This window comes from Pan troglodytes, chromosome 13 (genome assembly GCF_028858775.2).
Source record: "Pan troglodytes isolate AG18354 chromosome 13, NHGRI_mPanTro3-v2.0_pri, whole genome shotgun sequence".
NCBI classification, from domain to species: domain Eukaryota; kingdom Metazoa; phylum Chordata; class Mammalia; order Primates; family Hominidae; genus Pan; species Pan troglodytes.
In genome coordinates this window covers 80,461,529-80,486,100 of record NC_072411.2, presented here as the reverse complement: position 1 = coordinate 80,486,100, position 24,572 = coordinate 80,461,529, and the positions used below count along the sequence as shown (strand labels likewise).

Below are 24,572 nucleotides of genomic sequence, written 5' to 3'. Positions count from 1 at the left end.
CACCTAATAGTAAATCAAGGCAATCCTAATAGTCAGAAAATACACCCAAAAGAAATGTAATAATTTGTCTCTCCTCTCTATTTTCTTAAAACATGCTTATGCAGAATGTTTCACTCTGTCTGTTGAAAGTCTGTTGAAGGGGACTCTATTTGTTGCAGACAGATTGCTGTATTATTTAAATCTAATAATTTAGCAAATGTGTGTAGAGCCAAAGTAATTTTGTGGAACAATTAAAAGTTTTGTTTAAGCCAAGCGGTTTTGTTTTTTTTTAGCTGGGCAAATCATTTTAATGTGTAACAGTAGGCCAACTGGGGAGGACAAGACCCCAAGCCCCAGCCTTTCTCCTGATGCCCTGGGACCTGTATGCCTGGGCCAGTCCCATGCCTGCCCCAAGCCCTGAGGCCCACAAGTCCCAGAGAAGAGTGGGAAAGAAAGTTGGGTGGTTGCAGCTCAGCCCCAAGAGTTCAGGGAGGGAAAAACAGGGGCTAGTTGAATTTAGCCTTGGAAAAATCCATCTCCGGATGCTGATCCATGAACTTCTTCAGAATCTCCTGTTTCTTCTGTTCGTCTGAGGTTGGCAGCCCCATGGACTTCTGTCACTGGTCATAGATCGTCTTTTCCACCATGATGTGAGTCTCACTGTCCAGGTCTGACAGCTTGGAATTCTCAGGGTTAATCTTCTTGGTATTGATCTCAGGGTCACTGGACACCAAGCGGCTCCACCACTCCATCTTCTTGATCTTCTCCAGATGCACAGTCACCACCTTGCCGTCCTCAATGAGCCACGAGCTCTCCTCCGCCTTCACTTCGTTGTAGAGCTCCCCATCGATGATCTCTGGCTGCCCCTTGAGCCCCACCTGGAGGTGCTGCCGCTGGATGCCACCACCACGTCCTTCCCTTTCAGCCGGAAGTCCACACAGAAAGGGACCGCCAGGTCCAGCTCCGACAGGGTCGTGGTCCAGCGGTAATCAGGCAGGTCTGCCCTGTTGCCTAGGTTGGGCTTCAGTTTTCCTTTGTCCTTCTCATCTTCCTCCTCCTCATCTTCCTCAGTCTCCTGCTTCCCTGGGGAGTCAAGGCTGCCATTCTTGATCTGGGCCTCATGATTCTCTGCATCCTATTTCTGGTCAATCTCTAGCTGCAGCCTCTCTGCCTCTTCATCAGTTAGCTCCTTGATCTGGGGCCCTGAGGTCTCTGACTTCAGCCAAGTGATTTTTGATATCTATCCTTATTCAAAGTTTGGATATACTACTCATGTATTTCAAACATATCTAGCAAATTACACTAGTAAAATACAACCTCAATGTTTTAAGCATTCTTTGTAATGAAGTTTATATACCTAAAGTATTTAATGAAAACACTGAAATATATTAGGATTATTATACTGACCGTGTAGTAATTTCTTTGAGTAATGTTGATACTTCCACTTCATGTTTGGTTACTATACCAAATGAAGCTTTCACTGCAATGGAATCTGATCCAGCAACGTTAATCCCAACGTCATTTACAATATGGTTACCTCGCCTTCCATAGAGTGAAACATCTGATTCATCTTCATAATTCAGTAATTGATAAGATGAAATACCTTTATAAGAAGAAACTCAGTATTTTTTAAACATCTTTATCTTATGTAGATTATATATAGTAACATGTTAATTTACAATTGAAGACTCAAATACCCAAATGTTAGAGAAAGGCAACATGACTCACCAAGACTTAAAGTAGTAATTCAATTAATCTTACAACAAAAAGAAACACATAGCCAGAATTCTTAAAAGGAACTCAAATTTTCTATTCAGCCAACAGAACTTCTTAAGCATCAAGATCCACCAGGCAATTAAAAGAAAAAATAAGCGTTTATAAGTAGTAACTCATCAAAATATCAGCTTATTATATAACCTACCCTTCAATACATTTCAGTTTACCAATTGTAATAATTGAATTGTAAAAAATAAATACAAATTATTTTCATCTCATTTGACCATGTAACATAGGTAAGCCCAAATAATATCCCATTTTATAGATGAAGAAATATGTCATATTCTAAGTTGATTTGGTTAAAACAATTTATAAAATAATTGATAGATTTGAAAATTATTTGACCAATAAGAGATTTGATATTATACAAACTTTTGGCATTGTTAATCTTAATAATGTTATTACACTAACATCATAATAAAAGTTGCTTTAATCATTGAAAATGTGTAATACTAACATAAGTAGCATATATGACCTATGTTTAGGTTGCCAATAATACAGATGAATGAGTTGGCACTCCCAAACATTTAAACTTACCAGTTGAAATTTCTCTGTCTCCTAGGAGAATATCTTTCAGTGTAAAAGGTGTTGAAGTAAATTTATATCTAGGAAACAGAAAGCATCGCTTCTTTTTTACCACCAGACTTAGAGGTTGATATTTGTCAGCTTCACTGAGGCTTGGAACAGGAACTAATCTCCCTCCATCTCCAACTTGCTTGACAAAGCTCTTGGTAGCAGCAGCAAACATATTAAAATCAAAACGTCATCAACTGCAACCCCCAGATAAATCCATTTTTAAAGAGGAAAATCAGGCACAAAATTAAGCATTGCTTGTTTTTAAATATAATTATACATCTTAAAAATACAAAGCATGGTTTCACCAAGTAGTTTACCACTGTATAATTCCCTGCCTCTGCTCATGTGCTCAGGTAATGAATTATAGATCAACGGTGTAAAATGATATGCTAAGAGCATGTTTAACTTGGAATGGCAGGCTATAGCACTAAAATATACACAGAAAACTAATAACGTAAAAATATGACCAATGTCTATGATAAGGATCACAGTAGATAGTGATTTGCCACTGGCAATGGGCCAATTTTAAGGGAAGCATATAGTGCTGTGGGAAGCAATGCAATTTAGGCACTAACGATAGTCCCGGATACAATCTACAGTGGACCTAGTCCAAAGGGAATTCCTTCACAAGTCCACCACCGGAATTTTGGCAACACCAAAGTGCTGTTTTGAATCCTCATGGCATACAGCTCATTGATTGAGCATTTCATTCATTTTCCATCTTATATGCTTACAAAACTGTGTTTAATATTAAATATGAATTCACAGATATAAACAATTATATGCAGATCTTTATTTAAAAAATAAAGCCACATTACATATAAGTAACTATATAAACTATTACCTAGTGGTTTCTTACTCTGAAGTTGGGCACACAGACTCTATCTCTTTGAAATGGAGTCCTGCTGCATCTTTTTGTTTCAATATTATCCCAGCTACTCAACCTTTAACAAGAGCTATATAAAGTTCTGGCCTGTTTTTAAGTAATTTTGTGGCAAAAAATGAATTTTACCTGAGTGCTGAAATGTTTTGCCATAGGTGTTATGCGGAGTTCATATATTGTGAAATACTGACTATGTAGCCCTTCCAATAAGATATCCATTAAAACAGTGATGGATAGTAATCTATATACATACATATATAGACGGAGAGGAAGCGAGAATAGGCTCTAATTAAAGCATCAGATGATATAATTTGATTAGATTCTGAACATCTTTCACTTGTTTCAAGCATCCAGGGCTCACATGCTAACAAAACAACAAATCGCTTTTTTTTTTTTTTTTTTTTTGAGACGGAGTCTGACTCTGTCGCCCAGGCTGGAGGGCAGTGGCGCGATCTCGGCTCACTGCAACATTTGCCTCCCGGGTTCAAGCGATTCTCCTGCTTTAGCCTCCCGAGTAGCTGGGATTACGGGCGCATGCCACCACGCCCGGCTAATTTTTGTATTTTTAGTAGAGACAGGGTTTCACCATGTTGGCCAGGCTGGTCTCGAACTGCTTACTTCAGGCGATCCGCCCGCCTCGGCCTCCTAAAGTGCTGGGATTACAGGCGTGAGCCACCGCGCCCGCCCATAAATCACTTTTAATAATATCCTTTCGTACGAATAGCATTGTGCAAGCAATCTTCCATAACACCGAGTAAGCACAGGGGAGCATTTCTGCTAGTGCCTAGCAAGCCCCTGGAGAAGCGACACGTCATCTAATGGCCCACCAAAGGTGCTGCATCCCAGGCAAACGCCATTACAACCGACTACCCAGGTCCCCGGAAAGGCCTTCGTTTACTCCTAACGTGTTTTGCTGGGATGCACTGACCCAGCGTTCCATCTCGCGACGAAAGCCCAGAAGACAAAGGAGCCCGCCCGGCGGGAGAGGAGGGGGTGTTTGGATGTCCCCGCGTGTTCCTAAACACAGGGCTCGGGGACCCGAAGAGCCCACCGCAGCCCCCTGGAGCGTATATATCCGGGGCCTCAAGCTTCAGGACCAGGCCCGGGAGACTCCCTGGAATTCTGCCTTCGGAATTTTAAAATCTTTTTCTTAAAGTGACCCAGCCCCCAATCCGTCCTCTCCACAAAGGCTTAACTTTAGGCCTCAACGACCCTAGACCCACGCCGGACAATCCCTCTAATCCCTCTCTCCGGGCAAGAAACGGCCTCCTGCTAAGGACAAAGAACTGCGGCCTAGGGGCCAGTTACTACAGGCTGGTCAGGGCCGGCAGGGGCGGGCGCGGAGAAGCCCCGGGAGCCCAATGCCTGTGCCCATGCGGGAGCGGGGCGGAGCCGGGCGGGAAGGGGGCGGACCCTGGAAGGGACAGGGGCGGAGTTGGGCCGGGACGGAGGCCCGCAGAGGAGCAGCGAGGGGGCGTAACCGGAGCTACGGCACCAAGGCTCCGCCCCCACCCTGCCTGCCCCCTCGCTGGAGGAACGCAAGCAGGAGGCGGGGGAGTCGGAGGAGGTGGCGGCGCTGGAGCTCCTCCCGGGGACCAGCGACCCGGGGAGCGAGCACGTCGCTCCGCACCGCTCTTCCTCCAACCGCTGAGCCGTCCCTTCTCGCCATGTCCCAGAGCAGGCACCGCGCCGAGGCCCCGCCGCTGGAGCGCGAGGACAGTGGGACCTTCAGGTCAGCGTGCGGGCAGTCAGGGCCCCAGGGCCGGGAGCGTTGGGCGGCAGGGCCGGGGCGCGGGGAGCCGGCCCTCCAGAGGCATTCTGGGTAAAGTCGTGCCCGGCGCCCACGCCTCCGCGGCTGTGGGTGCTCGGCCCCGCCCTCTCGGCGGCGAGGGTTGGGGTCTGCGGCCGGGCCCCGCCCCTCTCGTGGTCCCTGGCGGCGCGCGGGGCGGGCGGAGGTGACGCGCGGTCGGCGCGCCCAGGAAGGGATCGTCAGGTTTGTCCTGAGAGGCTGCGGCGCTGCTGCCAGCCCTGTTCTGTTGAGAATCTCTCCTACCCGCATTCAAGTGCTCTCTCTAAAGACCTCGCTCACCCCGCCTGCTCCTGCGGGGTGACTGCCGCAGCGGGGCCGGAAGACAGGTGCGCCCCAGCCTCGCCAGCTCTGGCCCTGGCCTCCGGGGAACTCGGCGCCTCCCTCGTCACCGTCGGTGGCGGTTAAAACTGGCCTCTACGCTTCTGCTTCAATCTCCAATTTGGCATGCAAAGCACACCTTTTTGTGGTTTTTGCAGTTTGGGGAAGATGATAACAGCTAAGCCAGGGAAAACACCGATTCAGGTATTACACGAATACGGCATGAAGACCAAGAACATCCCAGTTTATGAATGTGAAAGATCTGATGTGCAAATACACGTGCCCACTTTCACCTTCAGAGTAACCGTTGGTGACATAACCTGCACAGGTCTGTATACACAGTTAACCTGGATGACCGAGTGGGTTGGCAGTCAATACTTGGTGTTGCTTTTCAGTTCGGAAAAGTTCTCTTTTTGCCAGATAGCTGTGAGGAACAGGCTCTGAAACTGAGACCTCTCATCTCAGGTCGTTAGGGCTTTCCAGCTGCATCTGATTCTCTTCCTAATTTTCTCTTCCCCACATACCAAGGAAGCTTAGAAACTAAAAAGTTACCCAGCCATCCTGCACGGCTCTTCTCATACCCTAGGATCCTCCTAGGGTTCTTCTAAGAATTAGAGGGAAGCAGGAAAGGTTCTTGGAGCAGTCATAGCTGGGTCAGTAGGTACTGTGAAGTTTCATAGATTATAGCGGATGCCAGGAGGCATGACCCCAGAATTTTCTGAGCGTCTCTCCTCTCTGTATGGACTCATTTGGCACTTTAGGTCCATTGTGCTACTTTTGATTCTGTATCCAAACAAAATGAGGAAGGGGAGAAGGTCCTCATATATTACATAATAACTTCTAGTTTTTGAAACTGAACAGATATTTTGTATATTATCCACTTTTTAAACAAGAAGAAACAGGTTCAGAGAGATTATAAGTAACATGCGTATAGCAATGAAGTCACAAAGCAATGAAATTTTAAAGTTCATGCTTTCTTTTGGTCTGTGAGCTTGAGCAAATCATAACTAAAGTTGCTCATTTGTAAATGTGGACATTATTTTTCTTATGTATCTATTTAATTGCAAACACGGAAAACATTGGATGCTAAATTTAATTTGGAAGAATGCCAAGAAAAAAATTTAGTAGGAAGGCTCAAGTTCTACCATCTGGAAAATCTGAAGACAGCATTTGTTTGTGTCCCTGGAAGTTTGGAGTCCTTTATTTTAATTGATGTCACTTTAAGAAAACTTTTTGTGTGAGGCAGTTAGATTGTAGGTGCTGGCCGGAAGGGTCCCCATGGGAACCATAGAGTCAACACTGCATTACTTACTTTAGCTAGTCTATTTCTAGATAATCAGGAAGAATTCAAGAAAAGGGAGGGTTTTTCCCTCTCGATGTGTTTTAGACCCCAAATTAACAACCTATGGCAACCGTTCTGCCTACGCCCTCTTCTCACACTACCATGGCTTCCTGTGCAAGCTTATCTGCCTCCATGGCTTCTGATACTGTCTAAAGACTAATATTCTGAAATGTCTGTCTACATCCCAAGCCCAGTTACAGAATAGTGTATCAGTCTGTGCTTGCTGAGCATCTTTGCCTGGATGACACAGAGGCCCCTCAAGCCTCTCATTGTCCCAAACTGAATCCATCTTTTCCCTCAAACCCATTCTTCTTGCATTCCCTTTCTATGTAAAGGCTCCACAATCACCTAGTTCAGTAGAAATGTAGGCTTTTGTCTTCCTAACTACTTCCCGTCTCTCTCCCTCTTGTCCAGTCTGTTATTAAACTCTATCCATTGGCGTTTAATAATCCACTAACTATCCATTGAATCTGTCTGCTTCTCTCTTCTGGCCATTGCTACTGCCTAGGCCACCATCATCTCTCACTTGGATTGTAGCTGCAGTCTTGTAGCTACACGTTTACCTTCTAGTCTTGTGATGTCCTTTTGTCACATTACAACCAGTGTTCATTCTTTTTTTTTTGAGACAGGGTCTCACTCTGTCACCCAGGCTAGAGTGCAGTGGCATGATCTTGGCTCACTGCAACCTCCGCTACAGCCTGCACTTAGGCTTGTTGTAACATATCCCATTCCATACTTCAGGTGCCTATTAACAGACAAAAATCCCACACTACTCTGTTGGCTCTTGAGGGCAGGGACCCTGTATGCTATATCCCTAATACCTGTGTTAGCAGATAAATATATGGTTTCTGTGTCTTTTTACACTTGAGGGCCACACTTGAAGGCCACACTTGAAACTTATTCCATGAGGGTATGGGAGTTTGAACTTAAAAGGAAAAAGATGGAATTTATCATTTGCCATTGTGATTGCTTACTGAAATTAGACATCAGTCTTATCCCCAGTCCCAACTTAGCTACCCATGCAGAAGATACAGACCGTCCAGAAGATACATAACAAGCTGTCACCTTATTCCATAAAACTCTTTCCTGTTGTACCCAACACATAATCATGACTGCTCAGCCTAGCAGAGCAGTTTGATACGATATAGGACAGGCTGTCAGAATAAAATTATGCACATTTTGCTATCAAACAATTCTGCTGTAAATGGTTCCTTTAAAAGAAACTTCTTGCTGCAGAAGAATTTCCCCTCCAGGAATAAAGGAAGAGTAAAATACTAAGCTGCATTTCTTCAGAGGTGTGACACGGTCTACTTTATTACCATGTTATGTAATAAACATATATAATGTAGAAATAAGGATTTTTATGCAGGTATGCATAGAATTATATAGAACTTTAAAAAGTTATTTTTAAAAACTTTTTCACATGGTGAATATTTTATTACAGTATATAACCATGTAGTATATAACATGTACATATTTTTATGTACAGTATATAATGTACATATTTTTATTACCTAGTATGTGTATGTAAAATCTATAGTGACTTTGTTTTGTGTATTGAAAACATCTTTGTAAGCTGCACATTTTTGTGGGAGATAAAGACTTCTTTTTTTAAATCTTAATTCAGGTGAAGGTACAAGTAAGAAGCTGGCGAAACATAGAGCTGCAGAGGCTGCCATAAACATTTTGAAAGCCAATGCAAGTATTTGGTGAGCTAAATTTCTTTGTATTCAGCAGCTCAAAAATATCATGGCTGAGGTAAGATTAAAAATTTGAACATGCTTACAAAAGCAACAAAGTGAACAGTTGTTAGCATCCTACCTCTCAAATTCTATTTCCTTATGAAAACTTATCATCCATTAAAGAAAACTTTATCCAATCAAATCCAGCAATTAGCTATTAAATGAAGGTGCTCATGAACTAGGCTTTACTGTTTTTTTTTTTTAATGGGATACAACAGTAGAAAATCAGTGCTTCTTGCAAATATTAATATTAACATTTTGTATTTAGACTTTGATTATTTCTACATTGAAGAAAACAAAGTGTGAGATGGAGAAAGATCCACTAAAAGTACTCTTTTGGGAATTCTAATTTTGAAGAAGCAGGCAGAGGTTTTCTTTTATTATATAATGTATACCAAAAGAAGAGAATGTTAAGTGGGATATTAATTCTTGACATATCTTTCTAAAGTAAGATTTTTTACTACTTTAGGTGTTTCTAGATAGAATATTGGTCCAGGAGCATCTCACATATTAAAGTTGTGTCCACTGGGTGCACTCTGGAGCTTGGCATGCTTTCAAGTTCTTCTTGTGCATACACTCACATATGCCTGAAGTACGATCTGTGTAATCAGCTTATAGTTGACAGTAGAGACCCAGGGAATTTGGGATGGGTTTTTTGTTCCCTAGTCATAGAAAGGCTTTTGAATTAGGGGTGTAGTTAGGTTCTCATGTAGTATTCCTCTCTTTTTGTAAATCATTCTAAACCGTTTGGGTAGTTTAGAACTAACCAGTGACATGGCAACCCTCTAGATAAGCAGCTGCCCAAGACAAGCCTTGCATTTCACAAGATGATGCTTGATTCTCTAGGGTCATGCATTATAATTGATCTATGCCAGGCTGGGCGGGGTGGCTCACGCCTGTAATCCCAGCACTTTGGGAGGCTGAGGTGGGTGGATCACTTGAGGCCAGGAGTTCAAGACCAGCCTGGCCAACATGGCAAAACCCTGTCTCTACTAAAAATACAAAAATTAGCCAGGCATGGTGGCAGGTGCCTGTAATCCCAGCTACTTGGGTGGCTGAGGCACAAAAATCGCTTGAACCCGGGAGGCGGAGATTGCAGTAAGCTAAGATTGTGCCCCTGCACTCCAGCCTGTGAAACCCTGCCTCAAAGAAAAACAAGGCCAGGCATGGTGGCTCACACCTGTAATCCCAGCACTTTGGGAGGCCAAGGTGGGCAGATCACTTGAGTCAGGAGTTCGAGACCAGCCTGGCCAACATGGTGAAACCTCGTCTCTACTAAAAATACAAAAAATTAGCCGAGTGTGGTGGCACGCTCCTGTAATCCCAGCTGCTTGGGAGGCTGAGACACGAGAATTCCTTGGACCCAGTAGGCGGTGGTTGCAGTGAGCTGGGATCGCGCCATTGCACTCCAGCCTGGGCGACAGAGCAAGACTCTGTCTCCAAACAAACAAACAAAAAGACATGCCAAATGACATGGCAGGTATTGGGTTCTCCCCCACTGGTGATGGCCATGCTGTTTCTGTATAGCCTGAAGGTGAACCCAACCATTAAGTACATTTGTAGAAATGAGGGGTATGGAGTGTCCTTTCTGCATCTTGGCACTTTGTCAGCAAAAAAAGCTAACAAACTTTACTATATTTGTGCTTCTTGACAGATAAAATGGGAATTACTAAGCTGTAATCAGGCCTAAAGTGGCCTGACTTAATACAGAGACTTTCTCACTTCTCCATCACAATTATTTGGGTAGCTTCGGCATGCAGCATTGTAAGTGAATACTCATATCTCATCAGCCTATGTAAAGCTTGAAATTCTCACAGTTGGAAAAAAAAACCTTGAGGAAGTGGCAATAACTAAACCTCATTTGTCATGGAAAAATGACTCCAGTTGCCTAGGTGGTACTAACCTTGAAATGCCGCTTATTCAGTTTTAAGTACTGACCTGCTAAGTAACTAGTAATTCCAGACTCCCTAGAAGAGGTTGTTCTCTTTTTCCCTAATCATAATCCCCACTCGCTAAAACCAAATTCATCTAAGCCATCTATTTTCTGCAGGATACATGTAAATCTTAGAGGATTATCCCAGCACTGAGCAGATGATAGATCAAACAGATCTCTCTTCATAGTTCTGTGGATGAAAAAACAGTATTTACACATAATCTGTATTATTCACATTGCCAGGCTAAATTTTCTGGATCATTGTTACTCTTCTGTTTTTTGTATAGTTGTAACAGAGTATTCTTTAAATACATTTTTATGGCATGCCTATTATGTACAAAACACCACAAAGCTTATATAGGTAAGTGATACATAGGCCCTACCTCAAGGAGCTTACTGTCTGAACAGGGGAGAGGTGTGGTAAAGGATGGACAAATTATATGTATTTGTAAGAGTATATAATTTATGGTAAAACAATTTCAAGAAAGGATTAAACCATGTGTTATAATGTTTCAAAGAAGGGAGAGATTATAAACCACTGGGGTAAAAGGATAGGCTTCTTGGAGGAAGTGACATTTGAGATAGATCTTGGATGACAGATCAGATTCCCATAGAAGAGGTCTGAGAAAAGGGCATTCCATGTAGAAGGAATGACAAGAGCAAAGACATAGAGAGTTAATTAGAAAATGCTTGTCATTTATTTCATAATTCGGGGGAAATTATTTTGTTTTATAACACTTTTAAAAAATATTTAGCTTTGCAGTTCCTGACCCCTTAATGCCTGACCCTTCCAAGCAACCAAAGAACCAGCTTAATCCTATTGGTTCATTACAGGTAAGTTGTACAGTTCTTTGCCTACTGATGAAATATATAATAAGTTTGTAATGTCAGAGGGGCTAACACAAGGAATTAATATTTTAAAGACAAGATAGTGATATATTTTGTTTTCCAACTTACGATCATTAGATTAACAGAGCTAACTTGAAGTTATTTTCCTATTTATGTTCTGGGTTTTCTTTCATATACAGTATTTGCCTTTGGCTTATAGAATTCTCATTTAAGATCAATAGGCCCTCAGTGCACATGGGTAGAGTGTTTTATACTTTAAGAATAGTTCTTGCTACTCTTGTGACAAATCTCTTTCTACTTCTGTTGAGACAGAAGACTTTATAAAGAGCCTAAATCAAATCAGTGAACCTAACTGAAGAAAAGGAGTCTGTTTATTTGCTTATTCTACCAAAAAAAAAAAAATTTTATCTATACACACACAAACACACACACATATATTCAGCTTTGAATTTCTATATGCAGAATATCCTTCTTGCAGATTATCCATGTGCTCTGTTAGGCCATTCCCCTCCCCATTATTCAGCCAGTCCTTTGGTCTCCTTTTCCTGCACAGTGAGCTTTTCTATAGTTTTCTTCACCTTCTGTCCCCCACTTTATGCAAGTCTGTTGTTTGCTGTCCCTACTCCTCATGTGTTCTTGGCCAGCTGTGGGTTTGGAAGTCTGTAGCTAGGAGGGGAGGGACTTTAGGAACTGATGGCAGTGAAACCTGTAGATGGTCTCCTCTGGTGTTGCCAAAGAGGGCGGTAGTAGCCTGTTTTTCTAGTTGAAGTCTGATACCAGCTCACTGTGGTTTAATGCAAGAACACCATTCGTAGCACAAAACTGCTTCAGTTTTGGTATTGGGGTATAAAAATATAAAATGCGGGAATGTCTTTGAGAAATAGAGGGTCTTCCCTCTTTTTTCCGTTGCAGAATATCACTATTCTTTTCAAACATATACATAGAAATGGGATCAAAATTAAGAAAACACTTATGTGATTGAGCCATTGCATAAAATTACTATTAAAGCCTCATCTTGATTTTATAGGAATTGGCTATTCATCATGGCTGGAGACTTCCTGAATATACCCTTTCCCAGGAGGGAGGACCTGCTCATAAGAGAGAATATACTACAATTTGCAGGCTAGAGTCATTTATGGAAACTGGTACTTATTTCTTACAATTAAAGGCATTTGAAATATTTTCAGATGATGAATGACTATCGAAATTTCTGTCGTAATGTTTTCAAATATTTCTATGCAGAAAAATTGATACACTCCTCTTTTATTGTCTCTGACTTTCTGAGGTTGAACTTAAGTATAAATATTTGGCTTAAGATACTTCATCTTCTTAATTTGATATTTTTAAAAATCATAGATTATTAATAGAAAGACAAACTGTTGGCTCTGTACTTTAAACAGTCTTCATTGATAAATTAGTGACTTTAAAAACCTCAATTTGGAGAAAAAGCTATAGTAAATCTCTTGGATTTTAACAGCTATTCTATCTAGAAAATAGGACTAGAGGAAGATTACACTTGAAAATGATATGATTAATAAGAGACTACATGGCAAATAATTGCAGTGAGATAAAAATGAAAATTATCTTTCTTAATTATAGCAACTTCTATGTTATAAAGGATATAAACTATAAGAAACACTGTCACTTTAAAAAGTACTAGTGAGAATTCCTGTTAACTTCTCTGGCATGTTTTTGTTATTTTCAAAAGTGGCTTAAAATGGGATTTTACCTTAGCTAGATAATAGTTTCAAGTAATAAGAAACTATTTGCCTTTGGGAGGTAGTGTGGCCAGTACAGAAAGCACCAGGCCAAAAGCAGGAACCTCAGCTTCCGTCCTTGATGCAGTCCTTGATTCGCGAAGTTAAGCAAATTACTTAATCTCTCTGGACCTCAGTTTTTTAATCTATAAAACAAAAGCATGGAGGTAGATATTTATGGTATCTTTCAACTCCACCATCCCCTGTGCCTTTCTTATTCCCTGTTAAAAGGAATTTCATATAATCATCAGTTTAGAGAAGATCATAAGCAGGAAATAGACGTTGAGAGAGAGGAGTTATAATTCAGATGTATTTTAATAAATCTGAATAATTGGTCAGAATTAAACCAAATATGGTTCAGTAATGCTAGACATAGGAAAATACAATTATTATAGAAAAACAGAAAGCATAACTATTAAAGAAAAACTTAAAACAAATGCCTTCAAAAGTGTAAGAATTAGTAACTATACAGCCCTGGCACAGTGGCTCACACTGATAATCCCAGCCCTTTGGGAGGCTGAGGCGGGCCGATCATCTGAGGTAAGGAGTTTGAGACCAGCCTGGCCAACATGGCAAAACCCTGTCTGTACTAAATACAAAAAATCAGCCAGGTGTGGTGGTGGGCACCTGTAATCCCATCTACTTGGGAGGCTGAAGCAGGAGAATTGCTTGAACCCAGGAGGCGGAGGTTGCAGTGAGCCAAGATGGTGCCACTGCACTCCAGCCTGGGTGACAAAGTGAGGGTCCGTCTCAAAAAAAAAAAAAAAAAAAAAGAATTAATAGCTATACAAACAAAATAGCATAACAAACAAAGTTATCAGGTCAGTAAGAACATAGTCTAGTATATAATAAAAACCGTGAGGTTCTCTGATTAAACACAGTACTTCATACGTTTGATCATCCTCTGTGGACACTTAATTTCTTTTCTAAATCTACCATTTCTTTTTCTTTGTTCAGGAAAGGGGGCATCAAAAAAGCAAGCCAAAAGGAATGCTGCTGAGAAATTTCTTGCCAAATTTAGTAATATTTCTCCAGAGAACCACATTTCTTTAGTGAGTAATGTTGACAGCTATGATGTTAATGTCATTAAGCATTTCTTGCAGTAGGAAACTTTCCTTGATTTCTTATTGTATAGCTACTTCAGAGTTGCGATTTTTAGAAACCTCTTCATTATTCAGTTATACCCTACCCCATTTTTAGCTGCTTCCTGTTTGTGAGTCAGGATCACAGAGGCAATTAGGTAAGAGAGCTTGGGAGACACAGTCAAATTCAGAATAATAGGACGGGATCTAAAGATGATAGGCCAGTAGTGCCATTTTTGCCTTCAAAGTGACAGCGCATTTCCATCCCTTTGTTTGTTCATTCACTCACTCAGCAAACATTTAGTGAGCTCATACTGTGTGCTAAGTGTTGTGTTGGGTACTGGGGTGCAGTGAATAAGCAGTCCCTGCCTCTAAGGAGTTTATAGACTACTGAAAGGAAGGAATTCTATAGGCTAGTCCTTACAGAGTGTGATGTGGGAACACAGAAGAAGGCATCCAACAAAAACAGGTTTGGAGACAGATTCCAGGAAGAAGTAATGTCTAAGCCAAGACCTGTAGAATGGGGGAAAAGAATTCCAGAGAGAAGAAAAAGCGTGTGCAAAGGCCAGGAGTGAAACATCGTATGCAGTCTAGGAGCCCTAAGTGATTTGTTGTGTGTAGAACATAGTGTTGGAGGGAGGGAGTCTCAATGAGGCCAGCAAAGTAAAGAGGGATTAAATCTTACAGGGACCCCTATATAAGGAAAGTGAACTTTATCCCAAGGGTAGTACAAAGTCATTAAAGAATTTTAATCTGGGAAGGACAGGATCTAGTCTATACATTAAAAGGAAATCACTTGGCTGCATTATGGTAAGTGAGTGAAATTAGGATCAAAGAGACCTGCGAGAGTGTTGTTATAGAAGACACGTGAGACATGACAGCTTGAACTAAGGTAGTGGCTGGGAAAATGGAGAGAGATGGGTAGATTTTAAAGTTATTTAGAAAACTGAGGTAAAGGGGCATGGTAATTGATTGGATATGGGAAGCAAGGGAAAGGGAGGAAATTACTATTTTAAACTTGGCAATAGCAAGAGGGGAGCAGATAATGAACTGAATATATTGAATTTGAAGTGCTTATGGAATAGCTTATGGAATAGCTAAGTGAATATATCGAGTAGCTGAACAAATAAATTCAGAGCTTAAGAGATTGGCCTACACATGATATATAAATTCAGATTCTGATATTCACAGATAGGTGTGTCATGTGGTACATTATCTGAGAGTAGTGTATTAGGTGGGAAATAAAAAAGTACAACCGTAGCAACTTCTTCACTGAGCTTATGATAAAATAAGGGCTCATTCTTTAGAAAAAAATCAAAGACTATATACAAATGAGTAATATAATTTGATTTTACATTTTTAATAGAAAAATATAAAACACTGCATTTACTGCTTTTGGAATTTGAGTCAACAGTATCACCAAAATTACAAAGCACAGACAGATTTACAGGTGAAATTGGTTAAATCTTCAAAGAAGAGATCATTTTCAATGCTATTTAAACTCTTTTCAGGCAATGTATAGATAACATAAAGGAAACTTTTAAATTTATTCTCCAAAACCAACATAATACAAACACCAAAACCTGACAATAACAAGTTCAACAGAAAAAAAAAATTACAGATCAATATGCCTTATGGTGAAACACCTTTGTAAAATGTTCAGTACAATATTAAAATAATGATATAGCATTGACAAGTAGGGTTTATTTAACTAATGTAAGACTATTTCAAGGTTAATAAGTTGGTTACTTTAATTAACCACATTAATGTGTCAAAGAGTAATATATAATCCTCTCAATGGATGCCAAAAAAATTTTGATAAACTTAGCAATCATTACTGATAAAAACTTGGAAAAAAAACAAAATCATGGTTATATATTTATACATTATACTCATTCCCATTAATATCAGAAATAAGGACGCCCACCAACACCACTTTTATTTAACCTTGTTCTAGAAGTACCCACCAATTAAAAACAAATTAGACAAGAGAAAACAGTACGAAGTTGGAAATAAGAGGAGATAAAATGGTTACTAACTGCAAATGATATGATTGTATCCCTTTAAAACCCTAAAGAAAAACTACTAGAAACAAGAGAATTCATCAAGGTAACTGATTATGAAATTAATATACAAAATCAATAACTTTTCCATATTGCCCAGAGTTATGTAGGTAACAACCAGAATAATTAAAAATAAAAAGCTAAAAATTATTGTATCTGGGAAGGGGACCTGAAGGTGGAGAAGGGGCAAGGCAGAGGTTGTTGCTTTTATACTTCTGTACTATTTGATTTTTTGCTGTATGTGTGTATCACTTTGACAAAACTTACGAAGCTTGATAACATTGGTCATTTTATAGAAAAATAGAAAATCCTATTCTGAGAAAATATACTAGAAAAAAGTCAGTAGTTTTCTTATTTACAAATAATAACTAGAATATAGAAGATCCCAATTTAAATTGTAGACAGGGATAGGCTATCTGAAAATAAACTTAGAAAGAAATGCGCAGGACCACGTGAGGAAAAGTCTACTAAAGAATAGAGCAGAAAACATTGTAAATATATTTAAATATAATGTGGTCTCACTCAAAACCTACCAGCGTTTGGCCGGGCACAGTGGCTCACGCCTGTAATCCCAGCACTTTGGGAGGCCGAGGTGGGCGGATCATGAGGTCAGGAGATAGAAACCATTCTGGCTAACGCGGTGAAACCCCGTCTCTACTAAAAATACAAAAAAAAAAATTAGCCGGGCCTGGTGGTGTGCGCCTGTAGTCCCCGCTACTCCGGAGGCTGAGTCAGGAGAATGGCATGAACCCGGGAGGCGGAGCTTGCAGTGAGCAGAGATCCACGCCACTGCACTCCAGCCTACGCGACAGAGCGAGACCCCAACTCGAAAAAAAAAAAACCTACCAGCGTTCATTTTGGACCTTGATAAACGTTTATTGAAGTTTATCTGGAAAAAAACCCTCAAGAATAGCCAAGAAAACTGAAAAGGAAGAGTTGGGAGAGCAAGGGTGTGCTGCTTTACTAGAGAACAAAACATACTGTAAAACTGAACTTGTCAGACAAGTTACTGGGCCAGGAATAGTCAGAGGAGCGAATAGAGAATCCAGGTGTAGATGCTAATCCACATAGGACCATAGTATATAGCAACAGTGAGATTTCAGATCAGTGGGTGAGAGGATGGATTATTCAATAATGATGTAGAAACAGTTTACATCCACATTTGGGTGGGGGCTATATATATATTTGTTTATGTGTATGACATCTATTTAGAATGCTTCCTTATTCCTTACACCAAAGTGAATTTCAGATGGATCAAAGATTTGAACATAAAAATTTGAAACAGTATAAGTATTAGGAAACATGGAAGAGTTTTTCTTTTTAAAAATCTTAGCATGGGGAAAGCATTTTAACTTAAAACCTAGAAGGTTAAAAGATTAATAAATTTGACAACATAAAACCTACTGCACAGCAAAAAATCTGTAAATAAAATCAAGACAATAAAAAAGTGGGAAGAAATTATTTTCAACATAGAACTATAAAGGAACTGTTTTCAGTACTACCTTTAAAGCTCTTTTGTACACATCTGCTGCACACAGCAGCACATGCCTGTAGTCCCAGCTACTCGGGAGGCTAAGGTGGGAGGACTGCTAGAGCCCAAGAGTTTGAGAGTTAAGCCACACAGCAAGATCCTAACTCTTAAAAAAGAGAAAATTTAAAAAGCTCTTATGCATCAGTTAAAAAGACAACCCAGTAGAAGAAATGCAAACGATTAAGGGAAAAAAAGAAAAAATATTCAACTTTATTCGTGCAAGATAAAATATTTTCACCTTTTAGATTGGCAAAAACTACAAAATTTGATAATAGCTGGTATTAGTGAGGGTATGAGAAAACAAGCCCCCTCCAAGACAGTTGGTAGGAGTATAAATTGGTTCAGAAATCAGTTTGGAAGTATTTATCAAAATTAAAAGTGTACATGTTCTTTGACTTAGCAGTTCCACTTCTAGAAATAATTATACAGAGAAACTCATTCAAGTGCAAAAGAGTGTTTATTGCTAGTAAAAGCAAGAAACTAGAAACAACCTAAAGCTCACAGTTGGAGATCCGTAAGGTAAATACAGTGCATATATGTGCACTGATAAAAGAAAAATAAACAAGATGTAGAGGAGTAAGTTATCATTTGCTTTAAAAGATTGTGTGTGCTTGCATATGCATAGAACATTTATGGGAAGATACTGAAAAATGTTTAACAGTATGTCTAAGAAATAGAACAGAGGTCTTCAGGGAATGGGTGGTAAGGAAAAGAGACTGTACTCTTCATTATATATTTGTTCTTAGTGCATGTATTTTTTTAACCATGTAAATAGTGTTCTTTAATTTATTTAAAAACAGTATTTTAAAGTTTCTATAATGTAAATTTTTATTTGGTAAATCTAACAAATTACTTAATTCCATATCATGCCATCTCTAAAATCTTTTGGAAATTGCCTCCCCTCTGTCGTGCTCATTAATAAAACAATATTAAGAGTAGTAACCCTACTTACTTCAGAAAGTAGTTGTTTTTATTAATGGCATATGAAAGCAATTTGAGAACCATAAACTAATATGGAAATATAAGGCATTCTAAGGACAGAGATGAAAAGGGAAGGATATAGGGGAGGATAAAGGAAAGAGGAAAAGCAGAAAGAAAAAGGAAAAAAATACTCAGTTGGGTTCTGGGATAGAAGTCTGATAAGAACTTTTTGACATCCTGTCATTTATTTGAATGACTTGTTCCTCAAACCCAACGTGTACATTTCATGTTTAATTTAGGTTTTTTTTTCTGTTTTTTCCTGTTTTATAGCTGTCAGTTATAGTGACCGGTATTTAATACAAAAAAAACCAAAGATATGAAAATTGTTCTATATTTTAATCTGCAAATTGCTCCATTAGGCAGATTTAATTATTTGTGGATTTACTTATGGTGCTCCCAGATATCTTGTACCTCTTAATGTGACCATCAGAAAACTTGACTGAGAAACATTTGTACTATACAAAATACAAAATGCTTTCAGTATATTATTGCAAGTGCTTCTTAAAAACATATAGTATTGTTAAATGTGTACTTTTTAATGTTGTCTTGTTTAAATTGGAAAATTAACCAAATGTTATCCATTTAAACATGCTTTATAACATATTAAATGTGAGTGCTTAATAAGTACTTTTAATTATACTGGTACTGGTGTTGGAACCCAGTCCTAGTCAAGAGTCTAAATCTTCATCTCTGTTTTTCAGACAAATGTAGTAGGACATTCTTTAGGATGTACTTGGCATTCCTTGAGGAATTCTCCTGGTGAAAAGATCAACTTACTGAAAAGAAGCCTCCTTAGTATTCCAAATACAGATTACATCCAGCTGCTTAGTGAAATTGCCAAGGAACAAGGTTTTAATATAACATATTTGGATATAGGTATGATTTTTTTTTCTTTGGCTTTCCCAAGACATGTTTATTTAAAAATGTGTTTGAGGAACAAAAATGTGTTTGAGGAACAAAAATTTCTATTACAATTTATTTTATTGATCAGGGATTCTAAGTATATATAATTACTAGGCCAGTAATATATATAATTGATATGTCCCATTCTTGTGGATAGTAATAATAGCTAACATCTATACAGTTATAACAAAAACAACAATAGCAAAGATAGAGTTTTACTATGTGCCAGACACTGTTCTAAGATTACACGTATCTACTTACTGAATCCTCAGACTAACTCTGTGAAGCAAATTCTGTTATAAGTGAAGGAAGAAAGGCACAGAAAGGTTGAGAAACTTGCCCAAGATCACATAGCTAGTCAGCGGTAGAGCAAGATTTGAGGAAGAGTCCCAGAAGATACCCTGGCTGTTAAACTAGCCCTGCTGGGCAAATGAAAAGGCACCTACATTTCTAGCACAAGTACAAGTTTGTGGTGCCCAGACCTTTTCTCTCTACCTTGTCACTGTATGCTGATTCTGGGAGGTAAATGGAACCAAGTCAATTTATAGTTTTATCCCATCTCAGCCATCATCATCTGTATTTTCTCTAGCCCTTAATCATTTAGATAGACAAGTATGGACAGATGGGAAAGCAAGTCAGTATGGATTTTCTTCTAATTCAATTTATAAAGCTAATTAGTTGTGTGTGTTTGGTGTCTTGATTTTTTTTTTTTTTTTTGAGACGGAGTATTGTTTCTGTTGCCCAGGCTGGAGTACAGTGGCACAATCTCAACTCACTGCAACCTCTGCCTCCTGGGTTCAAGCGATCCTCCTGCTTCAGTCTCCCAAGAAGCTGGGAATACAGGCATCCACCACCAAGCCTGGCTAATTTTTTTTTTTTTTTCCCCCAAGATGGAGTCTTGATCTGTTGCCCTGGCTGGAGTGCGGTGGCATGATCTCAGCTCACTGTAACCTCTGCCTCCCAGGTTCAAGCAATTCCCCTGCCTCAGCCTCCTGAGTAGCTGGGACTACTGGTGTGTGCCACTAGCCCACCTAATTTTTGCATTTTTAGTAGAGACGGGGTCTCACCATGTTGGCCAGGCTGGTCTCAAACTCCTGACCTCATGATCCACCCACCTCGGCCTCCCAAAGTTTTTTTTTTTTAGTAGAGATGGGAGTTTCACCATGTTGACCAGGCTGGTCTCAAACTCCTGACCTCAAGTGATCTGTACACCTCAGCCTCCCAAAGTGCTGGGATTACAGGTGTGAGCCACCGTGCCTGGCCAAAGTATCTTGATTTAACATGTGTGAGAAATTTTATATCCCTATCCAACCACAGAAAGATGTGGGGACCTTGCTTGTCAGGGTCCCCTGACCCTGGGAAAGTAGGGCACTTAGGGGCTCAAAGAACTCCTGATATTCTTTGCTACTTTGGGATTGAAGGACGGGTCAAGTGCATTGTCTCAGTAAACCAATAATGATGCAGAACCTGGGAAGTCAGTGCAAACAGATGGTTAGAAAAGGTGGCTGATGAAAAATTAGCCGGGTGTGGTGGCACATGCCTGTAGTCCAGTCTACTAGGGAGGCTGAGGTGGGAACAATGACTTGAGCCGCTGAGGTTGAGGCAGCAGTGAGCCATGATCATGCCGCTGCTCTCCAGCCTGGGTGACAGAGTTAGACTTGTCTCAAAAAAAAAAAAGAAAAGAGGCTGGAGGCCGGGTGCGGTGGCTCACACCTGTAATCCCAGCACTTTGGGAGGCCAAGTCGGGCAGATCACCTGAGGTCAGGCGTTTGAGACCAGCCTGACCAACACAGTGAAACCCTGTCTCTACTAAAAATACAAAAATTAGCCAGACAAGGTGGCGTGCACCTGTAATCCCAGCTACTCGGGAGGCTCAGGTGGGAGAATCGCTTGAACCCGGGAGGCGGAGGTTGCAGTGAACTGAGATCGCGCCACTGCACTCCAGCCTGAGTGACAGAGTGAGACTCTGTCTCAAAAAAAAAAAGAAAAGGTGGCTGGTGAGAGACCATTCATCCAATAAATATTTATTAGTGTCTACAGTTCGTTGAGGGTTTAGAATACAGAGATGAACGACCCATGTCATGAATAGGACTATGGAGGATACAGAATCTGGGGGAAAAAAGGAAACCTGAGATAAATTTTTAGATTATGAATTAATGATGCCTCTGAAACATTTCTTCCCAGTTTTGAGAACTAAATAGTTCTTGTAGATATGGAAAGCTGTCTAAAAACCACAGTCTGTTAATTTGGCTAGTTTATATGCAGCTACCTTCAAAAGAACCTAGATATTCTCCAAAGGAGATATACAAATGGGCTGGGCAAAGTGGCTCACACCTGTAATCCCACCCCTTTGGGAGACTGAGGCATGAGCATCGCTGGAACCCAGGAGTTTGAGACCACCTGGGCAACATAGTGAGAGCCTGTCTCAAAATTTTAAAATTAAAAAAGAAAAATGACCAAATGACCAAAAAATACATGAAAAGATGCTCAATATCATTAGTCAATAGAGAATGCAATCAAAACCACGATAAGGTACCACTTCAAATCCACTAGGATGGCTATCATTAAGGAAATGGAAAATAGCAAGTGTTGGTGATGATGTAGAGAAACTGGAACCTTACACGTTGCTGGTGGGAATATAAAACAGTTCAGCCTCCATGGAATAAGCTTCTCAGTTCCTCAAATGAATTGCCATATGACCCAGCAACTCCACTCCTAGGAGTATAAATAAAAAACTGGTATTTAAACAAATGCCTATACACACAGGTATCTGTATATTCATAGCACCACTATTCACAAAAGCCAAAAGGTAGAAACAGCCCAAAACATCCATCAGTGAATAAGTGGATAAACAAATTGTGGACTGTCCTTCCAATGAAATATTATTCAGCTGTAAAAAGAAACGAAGTTCTGATACATGCTACAACATGGATGAGCCTCAAGCAGAGGCTGGAGGGTCAGGAGAAAAGAACCTAGATACTAGAACTAGAAAGCCTCTTCACTCATTAAATAATTCCATTGTATCTGGATATTTTCCACTAAATAGAATATCAAAAATAACATTTTTATTATGCCTACTTCAAATAAATCATACCGCACATGTTTGTATTTCTTCCTCTTTGCCCTCATTTCAGCCATCTTTAGTAAGAGTGGCTCATCAGTTGATGGGAAGAACGTTTGTTTCCTGGGTCAGGTATTGTTTTTAAAATACCATGACCCATTTACAGTATAAATAAAGAACTAGACTCTGCACAGACTTAAAACCTAGGAACATGAACGGACAACTCCATAAATACATAAAATTATTATGTATCAATTAAACATTTTTTTTTAATAGAAGACACAAGGGAGGTTTTGCCTTGACCGACGTTATTCCTGGTTCAAATGCCTCCTGAAAATGACTTCCTAGTGGAAAATACAATCTCTCCAGTCCTCTAGCAAATGGTTCTTTCCCTTTTGAGAAAGTTACTGTGTGGTTCAGTAATTTCCAAATAGTGTTCAACTAACTATATTAGAATTGCCTTGGGAGCTATTATTTTTTTAAGTGTAGGAATCAGCCACCCCCAACCGTATATTTCTGATTGAGTGAGCTAGAGTGCAGCCTAGATATCTGTATGTCTTTAACGCTGTCAGATCATTATGAAGTGTAATGTGTTTGAAAACTGCTACAGCTGAGCAGTTGTGGTTTTTTGTTTGTACAAGCAAAACAAAGATTGCGAGTGGTGTAGTATACCATGGATGCTTAAAAAGAAAGACAATAATAAGAATTGTATTGTTTTTACAAAGGGATCCACTTTATACATATTGGACATTAATCATCATCCTTGAACGTGTCATTACAGATGAACTGAGCGCCAATGGACAATATCAATGTCTTGCTGAACTGTCCACCAGCCCCATCACAGTCTGTCATGGCTCCGGTATCTCCTGTGGCAATGCACAAAGTGATGCAGCTCACAATGCTTTGCAGTATTTAAAGATAATAGCAGAAAGAAAGTAAATTTGGAGCAACTTAAAAAATCTTTCAGTAGCACATAAAAAGTTCCCCTCTGGCCCCTTCCCAAGTAAAACTTTTACCATAGTGTTTATGTCTTGTTTCTAAATCTCTTCATAGATTGCATCAACACTCCAGATTTAATTATCTCCTCATAGTTGTTATTAAGCTCTTTTTAATGGCTTCAACTTTGTATCAGTATATTGTATTTATAAACTTTGTACCATGAGAGAGTGTAGCACCCATTTTACAGTGCCATGCACATCAGAGAAAGAAACTGCATGTTTGTTGTTGATGATGAAATAAAAATGCTAGCAACAGTCTTTCTTACTGGTGCTTAAGCTCTTCTTTGCACAAAGCTTTATAAAGGGAATTCAAAGGAAGCCCTTTAGAATTAGAGTCTTGAGGGACAGCACTAACAGGCCTTTATTAAGTATGATTGTTAAATTTCAGGGAACATGATTGGTTTGCTGTGTATTTGAATTCATGTAACAAAGAACTGTTACGATGGGATTCTGCTCATTTTATTAAAAAGCTACTGACTTGACTGTCGTCCTGTTCTTGTTAGCCATTGTTGTGAATAAGATTTTAATGTTGATAATTCTGTTATTTACATATCTCTAATTTACTTTGAAATTCAAAGGTGAAAATAAAAAACGATGGCCTAAGTAAAATTTACAAACATACATGTAATGGGTTACTTCCTTACTTTCTCTAAGCGTATGCAACCTTGTATTTTTCTTTGACATAACCATACACAGGTGAATTACTAGTTTAAAAAGCATTTGACCATGCATGTTGGCTCATGCCTATAATCCCAACTCTTTCGGAGGCCAAGGTGGGAGGATCCCTTGAGGCCAAAAGTTTGAGACCAGCCTGGGCAACATAGTGAGTCCCCATCTCTACCAAAAAGAAAATCAGGTGTGGTGGCACACTTTGAGTCCCAGCTACTCAGGAGGCTGAGGTGGGAGGATTGCTTGGGCCCAGAAGATCAAAGCTGCAGTGAGCTAGGATCACAGCACTGCACTCCAGCCTGGGTGACAGAGTGAGACC

At 39.9% G+C, this 24,572-nt stretch overlaps 2 protein-coding genes, 1 long non-coding RNA gene and 1 pseudogene across 15 annotated transcripts in view; 1 reads left to right on the top strand and 3 right to left on the bottom strand.

Annotated features, from left to right (window-relative positions):
* The window catches only part of PJVK (pejvakin), a 10,425-nt gene extending 5,387 nt beyond the window's left edge, over window positions 1–5,038 (bottom strand). Inside the window, exons 1-3 of one of the 6 annotated variants that reach the window (XM_063791321.1) lie at window positions 3,833–5,038; window positions 2,293–2,482; window positions 1,387–1,582 (exon numbers count right to left, since the gene is read on the bottom strand). Coding sequence is in view for 5 of the 6 variants with exons in the window: in XM_063791318.1 (XP_063647388.1) it covers window positions 1,387–1,582; window positions 2,293–2,482; window positions 3,344–3,469 (512 nt within the window). In the remaining variant the exon portion in view is untranslated. Of the gene's footprint in view, window positions 1–1,386; window positions 1,583–2,292; window positions 2,675–3,343 lie in introns of those variants that run through there. The other 5 variants (XM_063791320.1, XM_016950108.3, XM_063791319.1 and 2 more) reach the window with 5 other exon arrangements.
* Window positions 371–1,219, bottom strand: LOC104005336 (nuclear migration protein nudC-like; annotated as a pseudogene).
* Window positions 4,745–24,066, top strand: PRKRA (protein activator of interferon induced protein kinase EIF2AK2). 4 transcript variants are annotated; one of them, XM_009443668.5, is made up of 8 exons: window positions 4,745–4,946; window positions 5,501–5,670; window positions 8,312–8,393; window positions 11,115–11,193; window positions 12,236–12,353; window positions 13,923–14,017; window positions 19,324–19,498; window positions 23,368–24,066. In XM_009443668.5, the coding sequence occupies exons 1-8, from the start codon at window positions 4,882–4,884 to the stop codon at window positions 23,523–23,525; spliced, it is 942 nt and encodes a 313-aa protein (XP_009441943.1). In that variant the 5' UTR covers window positions 4,745–4,881; the 3' UTR covers window positions 23,526–24,066.
* The window catches only part of LOC112208386 (uncharacterized), a 33,462-nt gene continuing 17,500 nt past the window's right edge, over window positions 8,611–24,572 (bottom strand). The window contains exons 3-6 of one of the 5 annotated variants that reach the window (XR_008546648.2): window positions 22,147–22,240; window positions 16,644–16,767; window positions 12,938–13,111; window positions 8,611–10,549 (exon numbers count right to left, since the gene is read on the bottom strand). This is a non-coding gene — a long non-coding RNA (uncharacterized LOC112208386). Of the gene's footprint in view, window positions 10,550–11,034; window positions 13,112–15,388; window positions 16,768–21,533 lie in introns of those variants that run through there. The other 4 variants (XR_010150162.1, XR_010150161.1, XR_002942841.3 and 1 more) reach the window with 4 other exon arrangements.